The sequence below is a fragment of the Enoplosus armatus genome, chromosome 4 (genome assembly GCF_043641665.1).
Source record: "Enoplosus armatus isolate fEnoArm2 chromosome 4, fEnoArm2.hap1, whole genome shotgun sequence".
Lineage (NCBI taxonomy): Eukaryota > Metazoa > Chordata > Actinopteri > Centrarchiformes > Enoplosidae > Enoplosus > Enoplosus armatus.
In genome coordinates this window covers 8750442-8773671 of record NC_092183.1, presented here as the reverse complement: position 1 = coordinate 8773671, position 23230 = coordinate 8750442, and the positions used below count along the sequence as shown (strand labels likewise).

At 41.1% G+C, this 23230-nt stretch overlaps 1 protein-coding gene across 1 annotated transcript in view; it reads right to left on the bottom strand.

Moving 5' to 3' along the window:
• msh3 (mutS homolog 3 (E. coli)) overlaps positions 1-23037 on the bottom strand; it is a 40001-nt gene extending 16964 nt beyond the window's left edge. The window contains exons 1-20 of the mRNA XM_070904660.1: positions 22897-23037; positions 22672-22795; positions 21570-21877; positions 20762-20998; positions 20266-20382; positions 20066-20183; positions 19833-19972; positions 18841-19007; positions 13715-13824; positions 13281-13395; positions 12768-12852; positions 11736-11845; positions 10397-10529; positions 8655-8842; positions 6966-7134; positions 6694-6758; positions 5581-5697; positions 5224-5331; positions 3386-3500; positions 2910-3067 (exon numbers count right to left, since the gene is read on the bottom strand). Of these exons, the coding sequence (XP_070760761.1) occupies positions 2910-3067; positions 3386-3500; positions 5224-5331; positions 5581-5697; positions 6694-6758; positions 6966-7134; positions 8655-8842; positions 10397-10529; positions 11736-11845; positions 12768-12852; positions 13281-13395; positions 13715-13824; positions 18841-19007; positions 19833-19972; positions 20066-20183; positions 20266-20382; positions 20762-20998; positions 21570-21877; positions 22672-22795; positions 22897-23037 (2825 nt within the window). The remainder of the gene's footprint in view (positions 1-2909; positions 3068-3385; positions 3501-5223; positions 5332-5580; positions 5698-6693; positions 6759-6965; positions 7135-8654; positions 8843-10396; positions 10530-11735; positions 11846-12767; positions 12853-13280; positions 13396-13714; positions 13825-18840; positions 19008-19832; positions 19973-20065; positions 20184-20265; positions 20383-20761; positions 20999-21569; positions 21878-22671; positions 22796-22896) is intronic.
• Positions 23038-23230: the final 193 nt, after the last annotated feature.

The following is a 23230-nucleotide window of genomic DNA, read 5'->3' as shown; positions in this document are numbered from 1 at the left end:
TGGCATATTTGTAAAAATTGTGTAGCAGAGTGGAGTGGGCAGGAAAATAAAAGCAAGACTCTGTGAGGCGGCACACTGCTTTAAACCAGATTATTCACTTTATCCTCATTGATAATCAATCATCTGGATAATTTCAGACAGGATATCCCATTAGACACCTACGCACCATCTCATTACCCCGAACCCACAAAGTCTGCTTATTGCACTCTAGTAAAATTCCCAAGCTCTCACTCCACGTCCGTCTCCCTCTCGCTCATAAACACACAACAGCTCTCACACAAACACAAGATGAAGCAATTCCCACCGCTGCGTCTATTACGCTTGACACAGCAGTGGGAATTGATTGAGCGTTTATTATCAAAGCGGATTCTCCTCAGGATCTTACACTCCGCGATGGAGAGCATGGCCGAGCAGTCCAATTAGAGACAGATAGGACGACAGAGAGGGTGAAGGGAGGACAGCGGATACTGTGTGGGTGTGGGTGTGTGCGTTTCCTCTGTGGACATTAATTAGCTCTAAGTCACATTTTTTTCGGAAAGAATAGAGAGAATATTAACCTCGACCCCGAGCAAACATGAATAAACAACAGAGGGACACACGCATGTAAACACGATTCAGTGTTGCTTTACTTTCACTGACTGAAGTACACTCATTCTCTAACCCGACTTCCCACTACTACCCTGACCTAAAGCTTACTCCCTAATTCAAAGTCTTACCTCTAAACAAGCGTTAACTGTGACCTAAACCTAAAGCTTATTTTGTTTGTTTTTTTACCAATCATATACAGAAATACCCAGATTGGTGACATAAGGGCTTTGACCGTGAACCGCAATGTCCTCAGTGTGTTCAAATCCAGCTGTTGCATGTCACCCCACGGCTCTCTGCTCTCACTTCCTGTAATCTCCGAACTACTTAATAGAAAAGGCATGAAACTCCCCAACAAAGCAGATCAGTTTAAACCGATTTTCATGCAGATTTTATGTCCCCATGCTCTTAAAAGTTGTCGTTTCCTACAGGGGGACCTTTTTGTGATGAGACACAACTCTGAAAATGTTTGGGATAACACAAAGTGAAGAAATAAATCCAATTAATTTGACAAATTGAACTCAAACTATTTTGGTTTTTTTTACTTTTTGTGCCATGTTTTTGATTCTTTTTTTATTTGGGTTTAGTTTAAATCTTTTGTTTTCAGTCGATAGGATAACAAAATATATGATCTGTAATACAATTAATTATGTTTTATGATCCGCTCCTTACTCCACAACCCGTCATTCTAATAACCCTAAACCCAAACGCTAAAGTAGACCCTTACATACATGACCAGCCAAAATCACCTCATTACACTCATATGAAGTCTAAAACCGCCAACTGTTTCTCTCAAACGAGAACACACACAGACACACAGCTCACACACACTCCTGGTGGGCTGACAAGTCCCTGGGTCCTACTGGGTTAATACATAAGAACATGCTTAAACCCACAGAAAAAGACAATTACACACATCTGCAAGCCATTAGGTCTAATCACAGTGCAGCAGAGGCAGAATCACAGAGACCATATATTGGCCTGAGTTCCACACTAATATGTAGTCAGGAAAGGAAACTACATGCAGCGCTTACTGCTACTCTCGTCATAATGAGAATAATCATCAGCGGGGAGAAAAAAAGATCTTCTCCAACAAAGCCTTATTGTCTGAGGGTTCCTACGATACAGAGACACGTATCGTACAGAACCATGACAGAACAATAGAGCCGGCCTTGTCAAACAACTCTTGTTCATCGTTCTTTTCCCTCTCACACACGCCGTCCTGTGTGGCGAGGAAACACATTGGGTTTAGAAGGGATTCGTTTTAGTGTCAGTCCTAGAAACAAACTCGAGTGTGTCACAGAAGATGAAGGTGACACAAGGTGAATTCACACAGTAGATTCACCAGTGTCCTTATGTTTAACTGCTCTAATGAGAAAGAATCTGCAGAGGTGAAATAGGCCAAAAATGTTGTATATCAGTCGGTATCAATAAACATCAGAAGAAATGTCACATCATTGTTTCTTCTTCTGCTTCTTCTGTTTCTTCTTCTTCTTGGAGGGTGGCAACTCGCGAAGTCCCAGTAGTCCCAGTGAAAACTGTTGACTCTGTGATTTATCTGGCGTAAACCTTCTTAGAAATTTTGCTGTTGAGTTATTCAATTCATTTTTTCATGCAAAGAATAATTAAAATAACTGCAGCAGTTTATCTTTATTGAAAGTATCAAACACGATTGTGACAGTTTGAAGAATTATCTATAATTCCACCCATCAAAGCCCTCCCATGTTCCCTAATTTATTTGATTTACGTTTTGCAGGTTGTGTATTCGCCTTTCTTGCATATCAAACAAATCGTTTGTCAATGATGCAACATTAGTAGGTAATCAGTAATGTGGCAACATTAAATCAAACCACTTAAAACAAAACAGATTCGTCTCAGTGTTCTCTGCAGAGCAACAGAAGGCACAAATACAATTGAGTAGACAATGAACACAACAGAGATGTTCATATCAATACTGGTGATTGGTGAAGTACTGTGCATATTCCCACATCAGCGCACAGAACAGACGCTCCCGAGGAGACAATTTATTAACTACAATCACAACATTTCATCTTCATCAGGTGATGTTCAACATGTCACCAAGAAGGTCCATATACAGACATCACCTGATTCGACCCCAGTGTGAATCCCAGATTGAGCCCATCAATTACGCCAATATGTACACATCTAATTATTTACAATATTTACAACACAAAACTGAGAGATATCAATTATCATCTTTTTCTGGGAGAATCTATTCTGTGTGCGGGTGCCTGATTCTCTTGAGATTGCTTTTGCCCTTTTGCCTTTTTGCTTGGTAGATTTCAATGTGCTTGTGTTCATACCTGGTGTAAACGCCGTCCAGAATGCCCAGGCGGGCCTCAGAAGCCGGGACGTAGGAGCCCATCTGAGCCATAACACAGATCAGGGCAACCTGGCGGATGTAGGAGCTCTTACCTCCCATATTAGGACCAGTGATTATCATAGTTCTCCTGCCATCACCCTGTAGCAGGAGAGAGGAAGGGGCGAGGAGAAGAGAAGAACAGTGACATTGACAGAAGGCAAACGAGGAGACAGAATAAGATATTTTCATGCTGTCCTGCACAGCTGAGGAGGTGGGAGGACTGAAAGCTTGGCTCCTCTTCCTATTGGCTTGTGCTTCTGTTGCAAGATTAACCTACACCCACTCCGGCACTGAGCGAGGAAGTGTGTGCATCGTACGTGTATTTATGCATGTGAGCTGTTGCAATTTTGTTTCGGAACCGTCTCAATGAGTTAGAGAGCAAGCAAGCTGAGCCTGTGTTTGTGTGTGTGTGTGTACCTGTAGTTCGGTCAGGTTGGGAACATACTGGTTGTGCTCTCCCATCAGTAAGTCGATGGCAGGATGTCGGCCGTTGCTGATCATGATCTGACGCTGACTGTCACACACCTCTGGCCTGAACACAGAAAACACACTCAGTATGTTAGCCAACCACAAACAAATTAAACACAAACACACACACGTCACCAACACTGACACCACGTGCCCTGAAACTGAATCCCACCATAATCTTGCCCTATGTGTTTTTCCTTTTCTCTTTAGTTTTAGTTTAATAATGATTTTTTTAGGACGATACCAATATTTGAAAATAATAAAAGTAAAACAAAATCGACTGGTTTTCTTTTTTTTATAAATACAAAAAAAAAAACATTTTTGATACAGACAAGTCTAAGATATTTAATTCGGTTGAACAATATAACTGAAGTAAATATACAATCAAACAAGGCAGTAACAGTAAATATAATACTTCATTTTGGACATTTAACGTAACTGAAATTTAAATGATCTTAAATAATAAATACATATAAAACACAAAATAAAAATAATTAATAACTGCTCTGTAATGTCTTTTCTGCCCAAATACACGTCAATACAATTTGTCACCCAGATTCAACGGAGCCCTTCAGATGCTCATTTGTGCCTCCGGCCATCAGGCTGTACAACAGCAGTGCCAATCACTTACTTAATGATATTATATATTGTTATGGTGTATGCTGTTATAGTAGATGGCATCACATTACTCTCACACTTTACTATACATATACAGTGTACAACACTGGTTATGGGTACTATATGCACACCACTTGTTTTGTAATTTTGAGTTTAATTACTCTTGTTTAGTTTCAAATTTTATTTCTATTCTTATTTTTATTTTACATACTTCAAATTTTTTTTTCTACTTATTTGTGTCCTTGTGAACCTGAATTTCCCCTCTGGCGATCAATAATCTTATCTGTGTTAACCCGATATCTATTGATATATATATATCTATTGATATATATATATATATATATATACACATATACATACATATATACACATACATATATACACACATATATACATATATATATAAGACGTGGTTGGATATATATATATATATAATTTTTTATTTTTTTTTATTTTTTTCCGACATTTTGGGAAATACGCTTATTCACTTTCTTGCTGAGTGTCAGATGAGAAGACTAACGCAGTAACTTCCTGGAGTCTTGTTGTCAACATGAGGTAGCTAGGCAACCAGCTCCCAGGAAGTTTTGATAGCTGGACAGAGCCAGGCTAGCTGTTTCCAAATGTTTCCACTTATGCTAAGCTAACCAGCTGCTGGCTACAGCTTCATATTTACCATACAGATATGAGTGGTATTGATCTTCTCATCTAACTCTCGGCAAGAAAGCAAATGAGTGTATTTCACAAAATGTCACAAACTTTTCCTTTAAAAAAAACAACAACACATTTCCAAGTGAGTGAATTTAAGAGAACAGAAGACGAGGGTTTAAAGAGAAGCAGTGGGTAGGATGACTTAAATGTCCAAACACAGCAAAAAAAGAGGGACTACAGCACGAAGACGTGGTTGGATGTAAAGCTAAAACACAAAAAATGGTAGAAATAGACAATATAGAGGTGTGTGTGTGTGTGTGTGAGTGAATGAGTGAGTGGGAGAGATGTTGGCGTTCTGGCTGAGCACGCTGCTGAGCCCAGTGCACACTCCCACACACAGCCTGTCTGAGACTATAGGACACGACACAGGACACCCACACACACAATATCCCACACGTATATAAACTGAACACACACACACACACACACCAATATTTACGGCCATCATGAGAGGACATCACCTGCAATAGTCCCCTTGTTTAGCCACCTCAGCCAATGAAAAGAGACAGTCCATGGTTGCTAGGTGACTAATAGCCCTTTTCATGGTGTGATAGTGCTCCCCAAACTGACTGAGGGAGAGAGAGGGAGAGAGAGATTTTCAAGTGTAAATGAAGGTAAGTGCATACTGTGTTCTGAGCAGACGGCACTGATGATGTACTTGACTAAAACAGACTAACTCTGGCTGAGAGCTGTGCAGGCATCTCTCTGAGCCAGAGACACACATGTTTTTAGCAGTTTTTCATTTAAGTTTATGATCAGCAGTGTGTGTGTGTGTGTGTGTGTGTGTGTGTGTGTGTGTGTGTGTGTGTGTGTCATACTCCAGAAAACTGGTCCACTCCCTCTGGCAGTCCAGCAGCAGCTGCTCTCGGAGCTGCAGCAGCTTCTTGTAGCGCTCCACCAGGAAAGGAGAGTGATACCTGCTGACTGCCTTGGTGCTGCAGAGGAGAGGACAAGGGGGTGAGGCAGAGGAGGCAGAGAGAAAAGATGAATTTAAGAAAGGATTAAACTACTGTGTATTTAGTATATACTTATAGGGTGGCACAGCAATCACTGTTAAAATAACAGATAGCACATACAGAGCATCTCCTGAGGGAAATATCTGGCTCTTTAGCTGTTGAATGTTCACCAGTTAGTCGCTGCCTTAGTCTAGTAAACAGTGAGTTTATCAGAGGTTTTTGGCAGAAAACAACTGCCTGAGTCTGGAAACGAGGTTAAGGAGAACAGTGAGGGTGAACCAAAAGAGCAAAGAGGTGGTAAAACCAAAACAATGAGCTGAAGGAGGCTAAACGCTCCATAGAGCAGAGGGTAACTTTAGAGTCAGGTGATATTTCTCTGTGGGTTCGTCACCACGAGTGACGCCTTTTACATTACACATAGTCTCTTGATTTCATTAATATAAAAAATATTGATTAGTGTAGCTTTAAACCATTATGGGATTAGTTCTATCACCAAATTACCTATTTTGGTCGTTTATGTAGTAGTATGATGTCGCTCCAACTGTGTTTTTGGGTTTGCTGTTGTCATAGAAATATACTGTATGTATATCAATAAAACGTTGATCACAAAAGGTGGCGTTCTAAATCGATATATATTTTTAACATACACCTGCCAGCCAGTAAGAAATGTGTATTTTACATGGCCATGATTTAACATATATTGATACTTACACCGTTCAGTGAAAGAATCAATTCCTTCAGATTTATGCAGCTAAATCTGAGATGACAAGTTTATAAAAATTATTCAAACTTAATCCAGATGGCATGTTAGTCGGTTCAGAGGGGATATCTAACACCATGAAGCAAATTCTAAAAAGGCAATCAGTGCCACTATCACATCATATTAGAAAAACTGATAAAAGTGTTGGTGACTGTGTTTTCGTCTCTGATATGTGTGTGCATGTGTGTGTGCGTGTGCTACAACTATGAGCTCACCTGCCTATTTTGACCCAGTCAGGTGGAACAGTGGACAACAGCGAGTTCCTCACCTCAATCAGAAACTGAGGGCAGAGGAGGAGGAAGACTTTGATAAATAAGACAGGAGCAGACGGACAAAAAAAATGTGTCACTCTTGATTAAAACTGACACACACACGATACAAAAACACTCACACACACACACAGACATTAGATCATCCCTGTGACTCAGTCTTCCACCCAAATCAGGCCATCAATCTCCTCCCACCAGTCTTTCACTCTCTCATGTACCTCCTGCCCAGAGACGCTTGTGTAGTCGAGTGCTGGGGCCTTCAGCGTCAGTCGGACTTCTTTGCGGTGGTCTTGAATCTCATTGAGGACGGTCTGGATCTGCTCCCTCCTTTCCTGCAGTACCGGGAAGCCGGAAAGATCTGAGAACAGCTCCGTCTTATTTCCCGACCTCCACAAAACACAAAAACACACAGTACAAATGTGACAGCCGCTGGAATCAAGTCACAGTACACATCCAGACAGGGGACAGACATACAATACAGGACAGTCTCTAAGACATAAACCTGTTGGTCAGGCCTCCCTGAAAAACTGGGAGGAAAAAATCATCCCTGTGACTAGAAGATCCTTCTCTATGGAGCTCTATGCCAACTGTTGATTGCAGCATTACCCAATTACATTTTTAGTCTTCATGGTACTTCAGATTTTCACATGAAAATAGACATCAACATAGGCGACTTATTTCTAGATTTCCCATCTTGCACCAGTGTTAAATGTGACGACCCCTGCTTAGTCTGCTTGTGTATGTGTGCTGAGTCAGTTACGGTGTCTACCTATATTATCTGTGAGGTGCCAGAGGAGCTGACTGCAGTATCCAGCCAGATCAGGAGCACCTGGGCCCAGTTCTCCACAGGATATAATTGTCCCAGCTTCCAGCGTGGCTCACTGTCTTCCCTACACCTTACACTAGACTATACTTATACTACACTTTCACATGAACACTATTGATGTCGCTTAATAACACGCCTCACATCCAAATTTATGTCTCAGTTCTTTTTTTTGGCATTAACCATGGCTACCAAGGCGCTCCTAGTTTATCCTTTTTGTTACAATAAATAACTTATATTTGTTGGCAATCAAACTGAATGAAATTAGCAATTGAATCAAGATTCATAACTTTTAAATATGAAAAATATTCAAATGTGTATATTCAAATACATACATGACAAATACAATGACATGCAGGTCTTGACAAATGCTGCTGTAAGTTCTCCTATTATTTTGAGATAATGATAATACAGTACTATCACAAAACACAGTCCTTCACTAGTGCTGAAAAAAAATTTCATTTGATAAACCTTTGGCTGGCTCATTCTGTTTTATATCATTGCAAACAGAAAATATTTGGCTTTTAGATTGTTGAGGCCTGTTGAACTGTTGAAGTCTTGGGCTCTGAGGAATTGTGATGGACATTTTTCATAATTTTCTGACATTTTAAAGACTAAACAATTGATCGGATAATACAAAAAAGTCAATAGATCAATCCATAATGAAAGCCATCTTTAGTTGCAGCCCTGCAATCCATATCCGCCAGACTACAGTGAGCGTATACAACAAAGCAATTTAAATGATAGTGTTGACTTGATTGACCATATTCTTTTGTCATGAATAATAATGACCACTCAGACAAAGTCTTAAGACTATCACAGTCTGAGTAGCACATCAGTCACTCAGCCATAAAGCTTTGTTCAACTGCAGTAAGAAAGCTACTTCAACAGTAAATCAATAACGACAACAACACCCTGACTTTTAGATGAAAGTGTTAATCCTAATGGTCCTTGTTTGTTTTTCCTGTGGTGTTTTTGTATTGCACTGCATTGCAGAGACTTTCAGGTACTTTTTTAAAATTGCTATCCAATGCAAAATACTTTCATCCCCAAATACCACCTTTTCGTGCTGCTGGATACTCACTTAGCTGCCTTTTCATTGAGCACCTTGAGGAAGCTGTTGGCTGGAGCCAGCAGGTCAGGAGTGTCCAACAAGAGCCCTCGGAGCAGCGCCGAGCTGATCTGTGACTGGATGGCTGGGAGCAAGGCCTGCAGTTCCATCCCCAGACGAGAAAGACTGCTGCAAATGAGGTAAAACTCCTGCGTGGAAGACTGGACGACGCACACAAACACAAATAAAGATATGCATAAGATCTGATGGTTGAGAAATCTGTGGTTCTGACATACTGCATCTGTAAAGGAAGCTGCAATTGATCAGAACTCAAATGCCATTTATAAACCAGAAATAAGAGACACCTTCTTTATTCTCCATTCAAATCATTTTCTCTGTACTCCTTAGTGTACGTGTGTGAGTGTGTGCATGCGTTGTGTTAAAACAGCGAGATTAGATCACTAAATCTCATCTGCACTGGTTACGACAGCCAAGCTTAAAGAGCAAGCATTTATTACAGCCAAAGCTCTCAGAGACGCCGCTCATTAAGCAGCAGCACAGACTGAACGTCTTCACAATATGGCAGAAAGCAAATGTAACATCCCAGCTTCTTTACTGCTATCTTCAGAATGTCAGTCATTGATATCTTTCGTCATTGACAAAATGATTTACATTTATCATCATTTATCATTTCATTTTGTGTAAATGTCAGCTCTTTTGACTGCAACTGCTCATTACTGGCATTATAAGAAACACAGCTGTCTACAATCTAATACATAGCAGCTACTCTTTTATGTTTCCTCACGATCAATGCTGCGGCTTTAAAAATAGAAGCAGTGATCATTTGAGATGAAATGCAGCTAATAATTAATCAATGCTCTGCATGAGAAATACCTCTGAAGAGAGGTGATATTGTAGATTATATTGACTTCATATTGCCATTAGTGATGTCACAGTATAGTACCAAGTGATGAAAGGTTAATGAGAGTCACACTGGCAATGGTTTATAGTATCAATCACATGCTGCAGTTTTAATGGTCCCCCACGTCAGCAGCCCCCGTGATGCTCTTTTATGAACTCAAACAGTCAGTGACTGGAGACCATAAGCATGCCCTCCCTCCCATTATGTCAATGGAGCCATAGAGACACAGGCCATTACACACGGGCCCATTTATCTACAGATGGGTAAAATGACAATTAAGGCCCCTATGTGTGTGGTGTGTATGTGTGTCTGTGTGTGTTTAGTGACTTTTGATCATTTTCTTTTAACAATATATGAAGGAGTCAGGAAGTTGAACATGAAACAGACATCAAGCTCAGATCTCTCTCATCTCTGTACAGCGCACACACGCGGGATGAAGCCTTCTGACATTTCAAAAATGGGTCCGATGGGAAATGAGATTGCGTCAGACAATCAGGTAAGTGCCACTGAGGCGACAGCTCCCTGTTGTTAATCAAGAAGCACGCCATGAAAAAAGACAGAGAGAGAAAGTGGGTGAGAGAAACAGAGAACAAGACAATTCTCTTGGTTTTCATTTTTATGCAAAAACAGCAAGAAAAAGGAAGTCTACGTTTTTTTACCACCTGCGTCAGTTTTTGTAGTTTTGACCATTTTTTCTAGCCGTTTTCAACTGTGTCACTCCGCACACAGATCTCAGCTCAAGATGGAGAGTAAAATGTTATCATAACTGACAGCACTGATTACAAACTCTAAAAAAAAGATATTATCCTAGGGGCAAGAGGTGCTTTTGTGTGTCCTTTTTATTACTTCTTACCTTTTTGTGGTATATGCTGCAGATGCCTCTCTCCAGGTCAGGCAAATGCGACAGCAGAGATCTGATGGAATTTAAAGTGAGAGAGTGCGACTCCAGCATCTCCTGCACAGCATCCTGCCTCTCTGAGATAGATCTGTGGGTGGGTTCATGGAAGAAAAGGGAAGAAGGGAGGGAGACAGGAAGGAGAGGAATTCAGAAAAATCAAAATGTTAAAAAATGAGAGTTGAATTTGCCTTGATGAAAGGTACTGGAAAAAAAGACGCTTTGAACTTAGTACAAATAACCGCAAAATTGCCCCTGATTGGGTTCTTCATAAATTCTGTGATGTGCTGAGGTTTGCCAGTAGCCAGAACAACTTAAAGTCAACCATCTATGAAGGAAGAGATTATAGTGTCCATCTGTATTAAGGTGAATTTCTTCAGTTTGTGATTTTTCCCTTTAGTTTACAGTATCTTTAGGGTGTCCTCTCTGTGAGAGGTGTATTACAGGAGTATTGAGATGAAAGGTTAGAGCATAAGGTGTTGAAAGCTTGTACACTGCTGACTGCCAACCTGTAAAAATACATTTTATTAAAAACCACAAAGAGCACAAACGAACATAAACATCTGGGGGGAAAAAAGCAGGTTAGTTATGTAATAAATGGACATCAAACTCACACTCAGTCATGAATGTATATTTTGTGCGTGTCGCTGTGTGTGTGTATGAACATGCATGAGTGTGTGTGATGTGCAACTGCACTGTGTATCTTGGAATTAATGTGCCTGGGTGTAATCTGGGTTTTATTGGTGTTGAAATTCAGTAGAGGAGCTATCTGTATAATCTGAGAGCAGTGCCCAATCCACAGCTTTAATCCCTGCACTGTGGGAGGGAGGGACACACACACACACACACACACACACACACACACACACACACACACACACACACACACACACACACACAGAAAATACACACACAATCAATACATGGATAATAAAATTCCACTGCAGAGAACTGAAATAGTGCTGCAATATTATAAGTGAGAGGTTGTTTGTAGCAGAAGTGCTATGAGTCAGTTTCAGCGTTTTTATTTAAAGAGGTCGCCTCCAGAACACGTTTTATCAGTGTTTTCACCCTGCAGTGTTTCTGAAAAGAGGAACAACTGCTCTGCTGGGCGAAAAATGAGTAAGTGTTCACATTTGGGCACAATCTTACATCCTCTCTAACAACACGGACTCATATGTGACATTGGAGAATTCCATTCAAAATATTAATTCAAAAATCAGGAAAAGAAGATGTAGAAGTAGAGAAGCACTGACAGTCGTGCTTCATCTGAGGTCAGAGGGTATCCTGTACTCACTGTGGGTCTGTGAGGGGCTGGCTCACCCACTTCCTCATCAGTCTCTTCCCAAACGGAGTGCGAGTGTGGTCCAACACCCATAACAGACTGCCCTTCACACCACCATCTGTCTATCATCAGAGGAACACACACAAACACGGCTTAACACAGCTTCCACGCACATCATTTGAATGAGCCCAGTTTCAGGCAGAAAAAAACATGATGATGTGATAAACATAAGAGGTGAGCAGGTGATGGAGGCCACAAGCAGTCAGGTGAGGAGGCTTGAACTGAGCTTGAACTCAATGTGTGACACACATGCCATCGCAGCGGAGTCGTGCTGAACCTTTGAGCCATCACCCACGCAAGCCCGACTAGTCACTGAACATTTTCTTGTGATCGGAGAAATGACAATTTAACTCACCCATTAAATGTTTACAGTCCGCTGTGCAACCATGACGGTAAACTGACGTCAGTTGTACAGTCTTGACATCAAAAAGTATTTGCACTGGAAGGCGTCTGTCTACCTGGTAAGCTATCAACACTGTAGTGCAATGAAAGCTTGCCAAAATGGAAAACTCAGGTAAAGAAGGTCAGTCTGTCTATTCCCCAGGTCCATTGACCTTGCAGCAGCCAGAGTAGTAGACTTGAGACTTGAACTCAAGTCAGACTCACAAAAACGAGGACTTAAGAGAGACTTAACTTAAAGCGGCTATAATCAAATGTATCAAATGACAACGCGAAAACAACGTGACAATGTGAAAGGGGTCGCTCGTAGTGAGAATTCCCACCCGAATCTGCAGCTCCTGGCCGCAACTTTACTCTTTTGGTTCCCTCTCACCCAGATATTTCCTTCAGGAGTTTGTAGAGACAAAAAAACAGAGCTTAAGTTGACAAGTCTTTGATGAGACTTGAGACTTGCTTCCAAATATTAAAATTTTGTTCTGGCTCTAGCCAGTAATTAAAAAAAAGAGAGATTTTCGTCACTAGACCAAAGACAAAGTGCAGATGTTTCTGTTTAGCAATTAGTGTACACTAGAGTTGTGCTTTTACCTGATTGTTGAGGATTTCCAGGTTCCTGAGGGTGGTGGCACTGAGGATCATACCCCCCGACTCACAGGACATATGCCGGAATGAGCTGCATGGGGCACAAAATCATATGATAGATGCATCTATTAAGAAGAGTTTTAAAATGTCAGGAATTTCTTTCTACAACTCAAATCAAAGCAAGTCTTGTTTAGTCTATGAAATGTAAAAAAAATTAATTAAAAAAAAAGCTAAAGAAGTACCCAACAGAGTCCAAGGTGTCGGCTTCAAATGTCTTGTTTTGTTCAACCCAAAGAGATTCAGTTTACAATGTAAAGCAAAGAAAATATCATTATAGCTGACGAGTATTTTTCCTGTCGATTAACTAATAGATTAATTGACTCATAGTTTCAGCCCTACCCAGGATTTCATTGACCAATAGGAACACTGGATAATCACACATGCAGCCTGTATTTCTAAGTGTGCGTGTGTGTGTGTGTGTGTGTGTGTGTGTGTGTGTGTACATTTGTTTGCATGTACCTTTCACTCCTAAGAACTCTTTCCAAGTTGAAGTCTTTGAGGTACTGGATGAGCGGCCCCAGACAGCAGATCACTGGGCTCTCCAAGGATGCTACACTCGACAGAGAACGAGAGCCTGGAGGACACGGACGCACACACACACACACACACACACACACACACACACACACACACACACACACACACACACACACACACACACACACACACACACACACACACACACACACACACACACACACACACACACACACACACACATTTTCACAGATAAAACACAGCCATGAGTCACTGGGCCCACTCCTCAGACACATCCAGTGTTTTACAGATGAATGGATGTCCTGGTCTCAATGAGAGTACACAAGTAACTGATGGGAATATCGAATAAAAGGACTGAAAATAAAAGAGGCAAACAGTGACACAAACAAACACACCTTTCTCCTGGGAGTGGCAGTAGAACTCAGTGACTGTGTTCATTGCAGAGGCGAACTCAAACTGAGCGCTGTCCCTCTTCTCAACTCTCACTCGGTCATCAGCCTGAACACTGGAGGGCAACAACATGACATGTCAGCATTGGTTCAAGAGGTCAGCGGTGCTTGTGACTGTACAGACAGAAGGAAACGCAACATCCGGTATCTGATCATCTTCCTGTCTGAGAGAAAAATGAGACACAGCAGCACGGCGTGTTCCAGCCGTCCTTTTGTTCAACTAGACTATGGATACACACACACACACAGACACACACACACACACACTCACACTCACACAGACACACAGACACACACACACACTCACACAATCACACACTCACACACTCACACACACACACACACACACACAGTTTCCCTGCATCTCCCTGTTGCTCCATTCAATCTCTCAGCATTGCTGCTTTCAAGGACTCGGCCGCTTTGTCCGCTCTGTTGTTACCAGGGCAACCAAGGTAAACACGTGGCTCTGGATGCAGTGCTGGAGCATTTTCTTTCTTCCGTTTCCTAATGCTTATACACACACACAAAACACACACACATAAAACACACACATAAAACACACACACATAGAAGAATCATCATCTTTCACTTCAGCCACTGGTCGAACTGGGAGCAAAGATTGTATGAAAGTGATCAATAGACAGCGTATTGTGCCAGCAGTGCAACTATGACCATTCATCATTTAACCAGTCAATTCAACCATATTATGAGGTTTACAAGAACAGCGACAATTGCTGGTATTGATCCGGGGACAGAGTGGTGCAGTGTAGCATTTCTGCAAACCCTGACAGGACCCAGCATTGTGAACCTGGGTTCAGGAAGCCTCAGACTGGTTTAAAGTTCACACGAGACATTGTTTCAGGTTTATGCAAACAATTGACCAGGTTTAGGTTCTGCACATAACTCCGGTCAAAATTACAGGTTTAGTTAACCTTAATTATAAAAATGCTAACATGCAAACAATGACAATGCTAACATGCTGATGTTTAGCAGGTGTAATGTGTATAATGTTCATCATCTTAGTTCAGCATGTTAGCATGTTAGCATGCTAGCGTTTGTCAATTAGCAGTAAACACAAAGTGTGGCTGAGACTGATGGGAAAGTTTTGCAGGTATTGGATTTGGACAACTAAAAATTTTGACCTGATGATGGTGGAGGAGGAAAAGTCAGGGGACTACCAAAAATGATTAGAATTTTTCTTACGACGACTACGAATGTCTATCAACCTCATGGTCGTGCTAGACGAAAAGTGAAGGGATGGCTGTAAAAAAAAAAAGTGCAAATCCATCCAGTAGATGTAGAGATATTTCAGATATATTTCACAGGATGTGTGAAGATTTTGACCTGGTGGTGGTGCTAGATGAAACCAGAGCCATTAAGATTCATACTCTGGGGGACATGGATGTCAACACAAAATGTCAAGGAAATCTATCTAATAGTTTGTGAACCAACCAACATTGCCATCCATAGAGCCACTGGCATGGACAAAAATTCAATAGCAGAGTGTCCTTCCAAAAACAGTGTCCCCATCACTCTGGACAATCCACAGAATTTGCTGTCAACAGTTTCAAAGTAGTTCCAATGAACACTAGTCATGCTGTTCCTGGGAGGAGATGTTGCATTTTTCAATACTGTGAGCACAACAAATTAAATTCACCTCCATTGTGTTGGGGTGGCAGCATGTTCCTCTCGAAATCTGGGCAAATAAAACCCAAACTTTCTCCACAGGTAGACACCACTAAGGGCAAGTGAGAATATGAAATAGGTTTCCTTTTGTGCTTCACATGAAGAAGTGACACACCACTTCAATTAGTTTTTTTTCTGTTGTTTTTTCAGATGCACAGAGCACTGTGATGGTGATAATCAATCAAAAGCAGGGATGGCTAAAGGTTAAGTCAGAGATATTGTGACCCAGAGATCAGAGGTTAATGTGCAACAACACATTATGGCGATCGATTAGTATCTATTGCTGCAGGGTGAATACAAAGAGAGTGGCCATTTAAAACAACACACATTGTGTCTTTTGGTGTGTGTGGCTCCTGACACATGACTGCTGACTTACCATGTACCCAGGATGTAATATTAACTTTTAAGAGTGTCAGTCATCAATTTACTGCACCTAGCTACTACCAACCCCCTAGGGACTCATTACCTGCCGCTCCATGGACACACATAAATCCCGTTGCCAGGGGGGGCGTCTCGTCAGCCCACCCCAGAGACACGGAGGCTGTCGAGTTAACGTCAGCAGCCACAAAAATCCCCACTTTTAAATGTTCAGTTGGGGAGGTTTTCTTTTAGTATTTTTAATGGTTGGAGTGACATTACTCTTATGTTAGTGTCAACAATGATATCCATCAAAACATCTATTTCAGTATCATTTATGCATTTTGACTGTCATTCTTCTCAGTCTGATAAATCATTATTGAGGAAAAAAAAAAAAACATATCTTCAGTAGTAGTGATCCATAATCGGCCTGGCACAGCTGAGTAACGTGTAAATGTAAAAATAAATGTAATACATTTTAAATGTAATACATTTTCTGTCTGAGCTGAGCAGACAACGCTGCAAATTGAGAAGAGTCTTGTCTCTGATGAGCACAACGCTAGAGAGCAGTGCTGTTCAAACACAATAATTGGACTGGCCTTTACAGGCCCATCTCCGCAATAATCACTCAACACAGACGGCTGAAGAAAAAGGAGAAGGGAGAGAGAGAAAGAATGAGAGGAATGAATACAAATGACCCAAATTTTCCAGAATGAGATTTAAACTGAAAGGGAAATGAAAAAGAAAAAAAATAGCCACTGGAATAATAAAAAAGGTGAAAAATGAGAAATGTGCACCACCAAAGAATGGGTCTAACACAAAAGAAGCAGAAAGTGGAAGACATCCCTCGCATTCATCCAACCATCCCCTTCTAATCAAATCCAGTCCACTCCCTCCCACTCCCTCGTTTCATTTGCACAGCATAATGCAATCACAGGCAGCCTCCAGAGGAACCCGTCCCCACTGGTGTGAACATGCTGGGTGCAGACTGTCGGCAAAGATGAGCCGAATGGCGGCATGACGGGAGGCAACAGGTTTCTGGAATACATCAGTTCAGCTTCACTATTGCTGGCCGCGCTGTTAGTTAGCTGACGAACGAAGGACAAACTGTTTAACTCTTTTTGATCTTGTGGTTCATACAGCAAGCCTGGATGATGATGATCATACATTAAAAGATCCTTTATAAAAGTACCTCTTTGTGTTTCCCTCAGTGGAAGAATAGTAACAAAAAGAGGACATTTTGTATTAATAAGACTAAGTCGAAACCTAGTCGAAACTTACACGGATAGCCAGTTGTGGAGTCTACAAAGTGAATTCTTGGACATTAAATGTTCATCTGCAGTGTTCTGTAGTGGTCGCAGTAATATTTGTTCTTAATGTGTACTGAAGTAGAATATCACATGACATGGTTAAGCTAGGTTTGAGTCAAAAAACATTATTAAAAAAAGAAGAACAAAACTCATATCTTAAGATATATCTTAAGAAAACAAATCATCTATTAATTCCGCCTGTTTCAATCTGCGGGATGTTTCTTCTTGTTCTCTGTTTAGAGTGTTTTGTCAGAGATTGCTATTTGGGGTGCTTTAACTGTGTGCTGTCCCGCATACCTCTTGGTGCATGGAGAGCACTTTTCTCTTCTACTCTGCTCTCGTCTGGACTGTATCAGTGCATAACCATCGTCTCTACTTTCCACAGCAGAAGGTTTTATGTTGTTTTCAGTTTCATTCCCTTGTGGTGAATATCAATGTCTCTGTGACTCTCTCATAGAATCTGGAGACACCTATTCATTTTGAAAGAGCAATGGCCAATGGGAAAACTCCAACCCTCGGCCGACCAATGGTGTAACTTCATTACTCACTCAGTAAGTCGCGGACAGACGTTCACGTCTTCAGGGCTGGCCCCCGCTTTGCTGCAGTCCGGCCAAAAAGGCTGTAACTTGTAAGTATAATCTCTTGATTTGACTTATTATGACTGCTGAAGCCTCATTTTAGCTTCAGATAAACTTTTGAATACATTTTTGAAAGGAACAAGGACCCTGAATTTTGTCCCCCGTCACTTACATTGAAAGCACAACAAAAAGGATATTTTAAAGGAGGGTGTGAACAGGAGAGAAAATTACAGCAAGCAAAACCTGTTGCAATGTTCATGTGGGCACCTGACTATTGTTTTAAGACAGGCTTGAAAAAATGTGAACCTATCCTTTAATGGCTTGCATTTTAACACCTAAAATGTTTGTTTTACCCAAAGTAACATTTTAAATGTTAGGCCTTTACTTGAATTGCAGTATTTTTCCATGATGGTGTTGATTATATTGGTAATACTTTTCCCACCAGCAGGGTAAGAGCATCTACTAACTGCTATCTTGTAAATTCTAAATATTGCACAGTAAATGTTATGCACATTGTAAAACTAGGATATATTTTTATACCCATATACATCTATCGTTTGCCCCATCTGACTTCCCAGCAGCTGCAGTTTGGAAAAATAGTGATGGACTTTATTTCTAAAAAGTAAAAAGTACAAAAAGAAAAAGGCTCACAAACACATTTATCAACACTAGAGCTTGCTGGGGCCTCCAGCCAACTTTTATCAACTTTAACTTTATCAATTTTAACTTTATGCAACATTTATAACTACTTTACACTTTGACCAATGAAATATTAACATCAGTTTAGGGGGAAAGTAAGTCTATGAACTTTTCAAATAAATAAGCCCTGGCTGGACTCTGGTTGGACCTGTTTAGCCCTGCAGTGGAACACAGGGTGCTGAGAGCCATTATCACATAACCTCTCAATGAGCCAGCATTGATTTCCTCATCCAGACTGAGCCCAGAGAGCTCCAAACAAAACAACCATTGACCAGCTGCAGAAAATCTGAACACAATCCCTCCAAATGAAAAAGATTAAACTCACAAACACACACTTTTGTAAACACTCAGATAAGCAGCACAGTTCAACACCTCAGTAAGAATACACAGGCTTGTAGTAAATAGGTACAGACTGCCCCCTAGTGCCCTGGCAGCAGCTTACCTGGCATTGGTGATGCTCTGCAGGAGTCTGAGGGTTTGTTCTGAGAGGTCACAGGGAACCAGGATCTCCACAGGGTTGATCTTTAGGACACGACCCTCCAGCTCAGAGCGAGACTGACCCTCAGGGAAACAGTCCAGTAATACGTCTCCTGTGCTCGGCTGAACCGCCTGCACAGACAAACACATGCATAAAAAGAATGCACACACTGAAGAAATAACAAGGAAAACAGTACGAAATGTACTTTTTCTTGTGGTGTTTCAGTGCCTTGTTTGTTTTTCAGGGGCAATGTTGTGTTGCTCATATAATAAAGACTCAAAGTGAGTTTCTTACACAAAAGTGGGTCCGTTTCATGTGGAGATGCTTCTCTTCTATAAGAATGTCAAAGAAGCACAGCTTGTGCACAAAACCCAGCTGTGACCAACATTAACTTGTGTTTAATTACTCTGGCATCAGTTTATTCTCCGTATCAGGACTGGGTGATATGGATACAATCTTTGATTACAGCTTATGTAATTTTGTGATATTGTTAAATATCATAATATATATATACACATATATACATTTTCTGAAAATTAACTGAAAAACTCTTTATGAATAAAATAACCAGATGGGAATACCAGTTATGGGGAAATTCAGTGGATTAAATACCTCACAAATCAACAGAGGAGACAGAACTTCATCATATTAAGCAAAGAACCACAAATGTTAAAGGCAAAATGAGTAGGATTTTCCTAAAAGAAAAAATGTATAGGCTCATCCAAAAATAATTAAATAAACTGGTAATTAACAACCAATTACAGAGGACTGAGGAGCAGCAGTGCTACAATCAAAGTTGGTATAGAAAAATTACACAACCCCTTAATGTGTACTGACAAACAAGCTGAGATGTAAAAACTATAAATATTAAGCTTCTTAAAACTGAACAACCTGATTAGCAAACTGCCTGAATGCATTTTTGTGTGCAGTTTTTATGATTTAGTGCTCAGACTCACCACCAGCCCTACAGTGAGCTGCTTCTTCAGTTTGTCCCAGTTCTCACTGATACACAGCAGGAAGCTGTCAGGGGGGTCCAACACCACCTCACCACAACCGCCCTCCACCACGTCCCCAAGTCTGCAGACCGGGTTTACGTCTCAAAACACTGTCAAGGACGCTTCAGACATACAGAGATAGAAAAGTCTGGTCTAAGGACACACACACAAATATTCACAGTCTATAAGGATACCCTCTCCCACCAGAGTGGACTTGGTGTACAGAGCACTGAGCTGACGAGTGAACAGAGCGTTCCTATTGGCCCCCGATGCCTTGATCGCAGACGTCTCTGTCTGCTTAACAACACCAACCTAGAAATTAAAGACAGTAATGCAGAGGTAAGAAACAGCATGGACTTCTAAATATGAACAATATGAAAGATATGTTTCATACCTTGTGTCCGTGGGAGACCAACCGTCTGACATGAACAAACAAGCGGTGCGTGGGGATGCTGCACGTCATGAAGTTATGATCCAGATGACAGAAGATATTCAGCTCCTTTGCAGCAATCTGTTCACACACACAAAGACGATGTCTGTGCAGCTTTAAAGGACAAATGAGGCCATGTTGGGTGTTCAGGCAGTTTCTCAACATGACCTCTTTCTCTCTAAAAGTAGTGCAGAATAAACTGATGGCACGCGAGTTTAATTTTTGATCTGAGCATTCACAAATCAGCAATAATCAGATTTTAAAAAATCCTATCCACTATGACACCACGATTTATATACAGAGAAATAACATAAAGGACATATATGAAAGCCTCCAGCAAAAAGAACACATTTTATACAGACTATATAATGTAATCATACTTTCATTATGAAGGGAGATCTCCACCATTTGATCGTCATTGACACTGTTAATTTGCTTCCTGCATCATTAACACACTCACCTCTGCATCTTCTCCAAAGAACCTGTACTTGTAACCGCACTCCACAGCCAACAATGCATCCTTATGCTGCTGTTTCAGCTGGATGACCTGCTGTTCCAGGGGAGTGTACACGCTCTTTGAGCGTCTAGAGGGGGCGCTAGAGTCTGACGGAGGACTTTGCTCTGCACCCCTTCCTCCTCCTCCTCCTCCTCCTCCTCCTTTTCCTCCTGACTTGGCAAACTGAGACAAGCGTAGCACCTGCAACAGCAAGAAAAACATCGAAAATCCCTCTTTGTCATTTCAGTAGCAACCGTTTTCAGTTACTTCCCACTCATATGTGAGAAAAAAAAATAACACACCTCATGCTAACTTTATTGCCCCATACGAGTTCAATCACTCCATCTTTTATTTGTTGTTGTCTATAGCCCAACAAAATACTACTAAATTAATGATTTAACACCCAATAATCAAACATGCAATAGAGATCAATACAGTACAGACATTGGTATTTCTACACCGGAAATAATTTTTCCTTAAACAATAACATCCTGTATGCTATTGATTGTTTTCAAGGAGATCTTACCAACAGAGAATAATGAAACTCCAAACATCCAAAAAGCTGCTCTTCACTCCACACAACTCGCTAAACTCTAGATCCTATACGGGGAAATTTACTTTTAGCTTGCCCTCCTCTAAAAAGGTCAGAGTCTCCTGCCTTGCTCATGGACGCCATCATGAGGGCTTAAACCTTCGCACTTGGGCCAACGAGCTGCCCAAAAAATACAGAATATACCAGTGATGTGATGGAGTTAACATTTATATTGTATACCTGTTTTGTAGCAGCCAGCCCTGAACTCTCCTTTTCTTTGATCTCCTCCTCCTCTTCATCCTCTTCATCCTCATGCTCCTCTTCTGGCTGTTGAAGTCTGGTTTTATTGCTGTGTTGATCTGTGACGTCCCGAGGAGGCCAAACGTTGCTTCCTTGGTCACAGATTTTACTGCTAGCACCAACTGTCTTCTTTTCTGCCCTCCGTGTATCACTGCGCCCGACACTGGGCTCAGTCGAGCAGGTGAAGCCTTTCAGCTTCTCCAGGGTGGAGGAGCAGAGGCTGCCTGATGTCGATGTTAGCTTCTTCTCTGAAGAGAGAAGAAATACAGTTAAAGTATGATTATTAGGCATTGGTGGAAAGTAACTAAGTATATTTACTTAATTTATGTAATTCCATAATTTATGCTACTTTAGCATGCTACTCCACTAAAGTTCAGAGGGAAATTTTGTACTTTTCACTCCACTACATTAATTTGACAGCTTTAGTCACATTAGATTCTTTATTTGTCTACTTGTTGCATTTCAGTTGGTAGCTGTTAGCAGTTTCCTCCTTAAACTTCTTTGGTCTCATTTAAATAATCGATTTAAAGGCCGGGTTGGGAACCGCTGGACTGAACTACATAAATGTTTATAAAGTAGTTAAAATTAGCTACAACTGGGGCAGCTACAACTGTAAAATGCTCAGTCACAGAGGACATTATAATGCAGAATGAGCACTTTCACGTTTAATACTTTAAGTCAATTTTACCGGTTATACTTCTGTAGTAGACTTTTACCTGTAATGGAATATTTTTACATTGTTGTATTGGTACTTTATTGGTAAATTATCTGATGGTCTTCCACCACTGTCATTATGTATATAAACCCATTTAAAAAATCCCAAATGTAAATATTTTACTCTTTTACATACATAATCTTCACCTGGATGACCTCAGGAAAATTTGCTCCTGCCCTTAAACTACAGTTTGCCAGACTAACATGGGTGAAAAAAGTTTTAAGCAAACAAACTGCATCATGAGCAGCTCCATGAATCTCTCCCAAACTACTCAGATTAACAGGAGGATTTAACATGACTGCACACGCTGTGAGGGTTGAGACTCGCCTTTAGTGCTCTGACATGAAGCAGGCTCACAGTCCAAATCCTTCACCTGCTGGTCCTGTAAAGAAAGCTTGGCTCGTTTTGCTGGCAGTCTAAAATCATCATCATCACCAGAGGACAGTTTCTGCTGCAGGACAAAAGCAGTTGAGGTTCAGCAGTTAGCATTCACACAGTGAAGCATAGCTGATCTGCGTGTGTGTGTGATGTATTCAATGAAGCACACCTCACCTTGCCTCTTGAAAGCTGGTGCTCACCGGGATTTTGGTTAATCCCACACTGAGTGTTGGAGGCACTGCTGTTGCTCCGTCCTCCGAAGTACCTGCTAATGGCGGTCTGAGTGGTGCCAGACTTTTTCAGAGACTTTGGCATGTTTTAATTTGCCCTCATATTAGATGCATCGTGAAAACAATGAATAGAAATATGTGCAAATGCGAGGCTAAACGTTGTATTGACAGGCTTTAGCTGCACGGCTTTTCAAAACATAGCGGCGCATGTGCTGAGATCATACAGGCGCGTAAATGACGCAGCTAGCGTCAAGCCAATCAGGACATTAGAAGGTTTC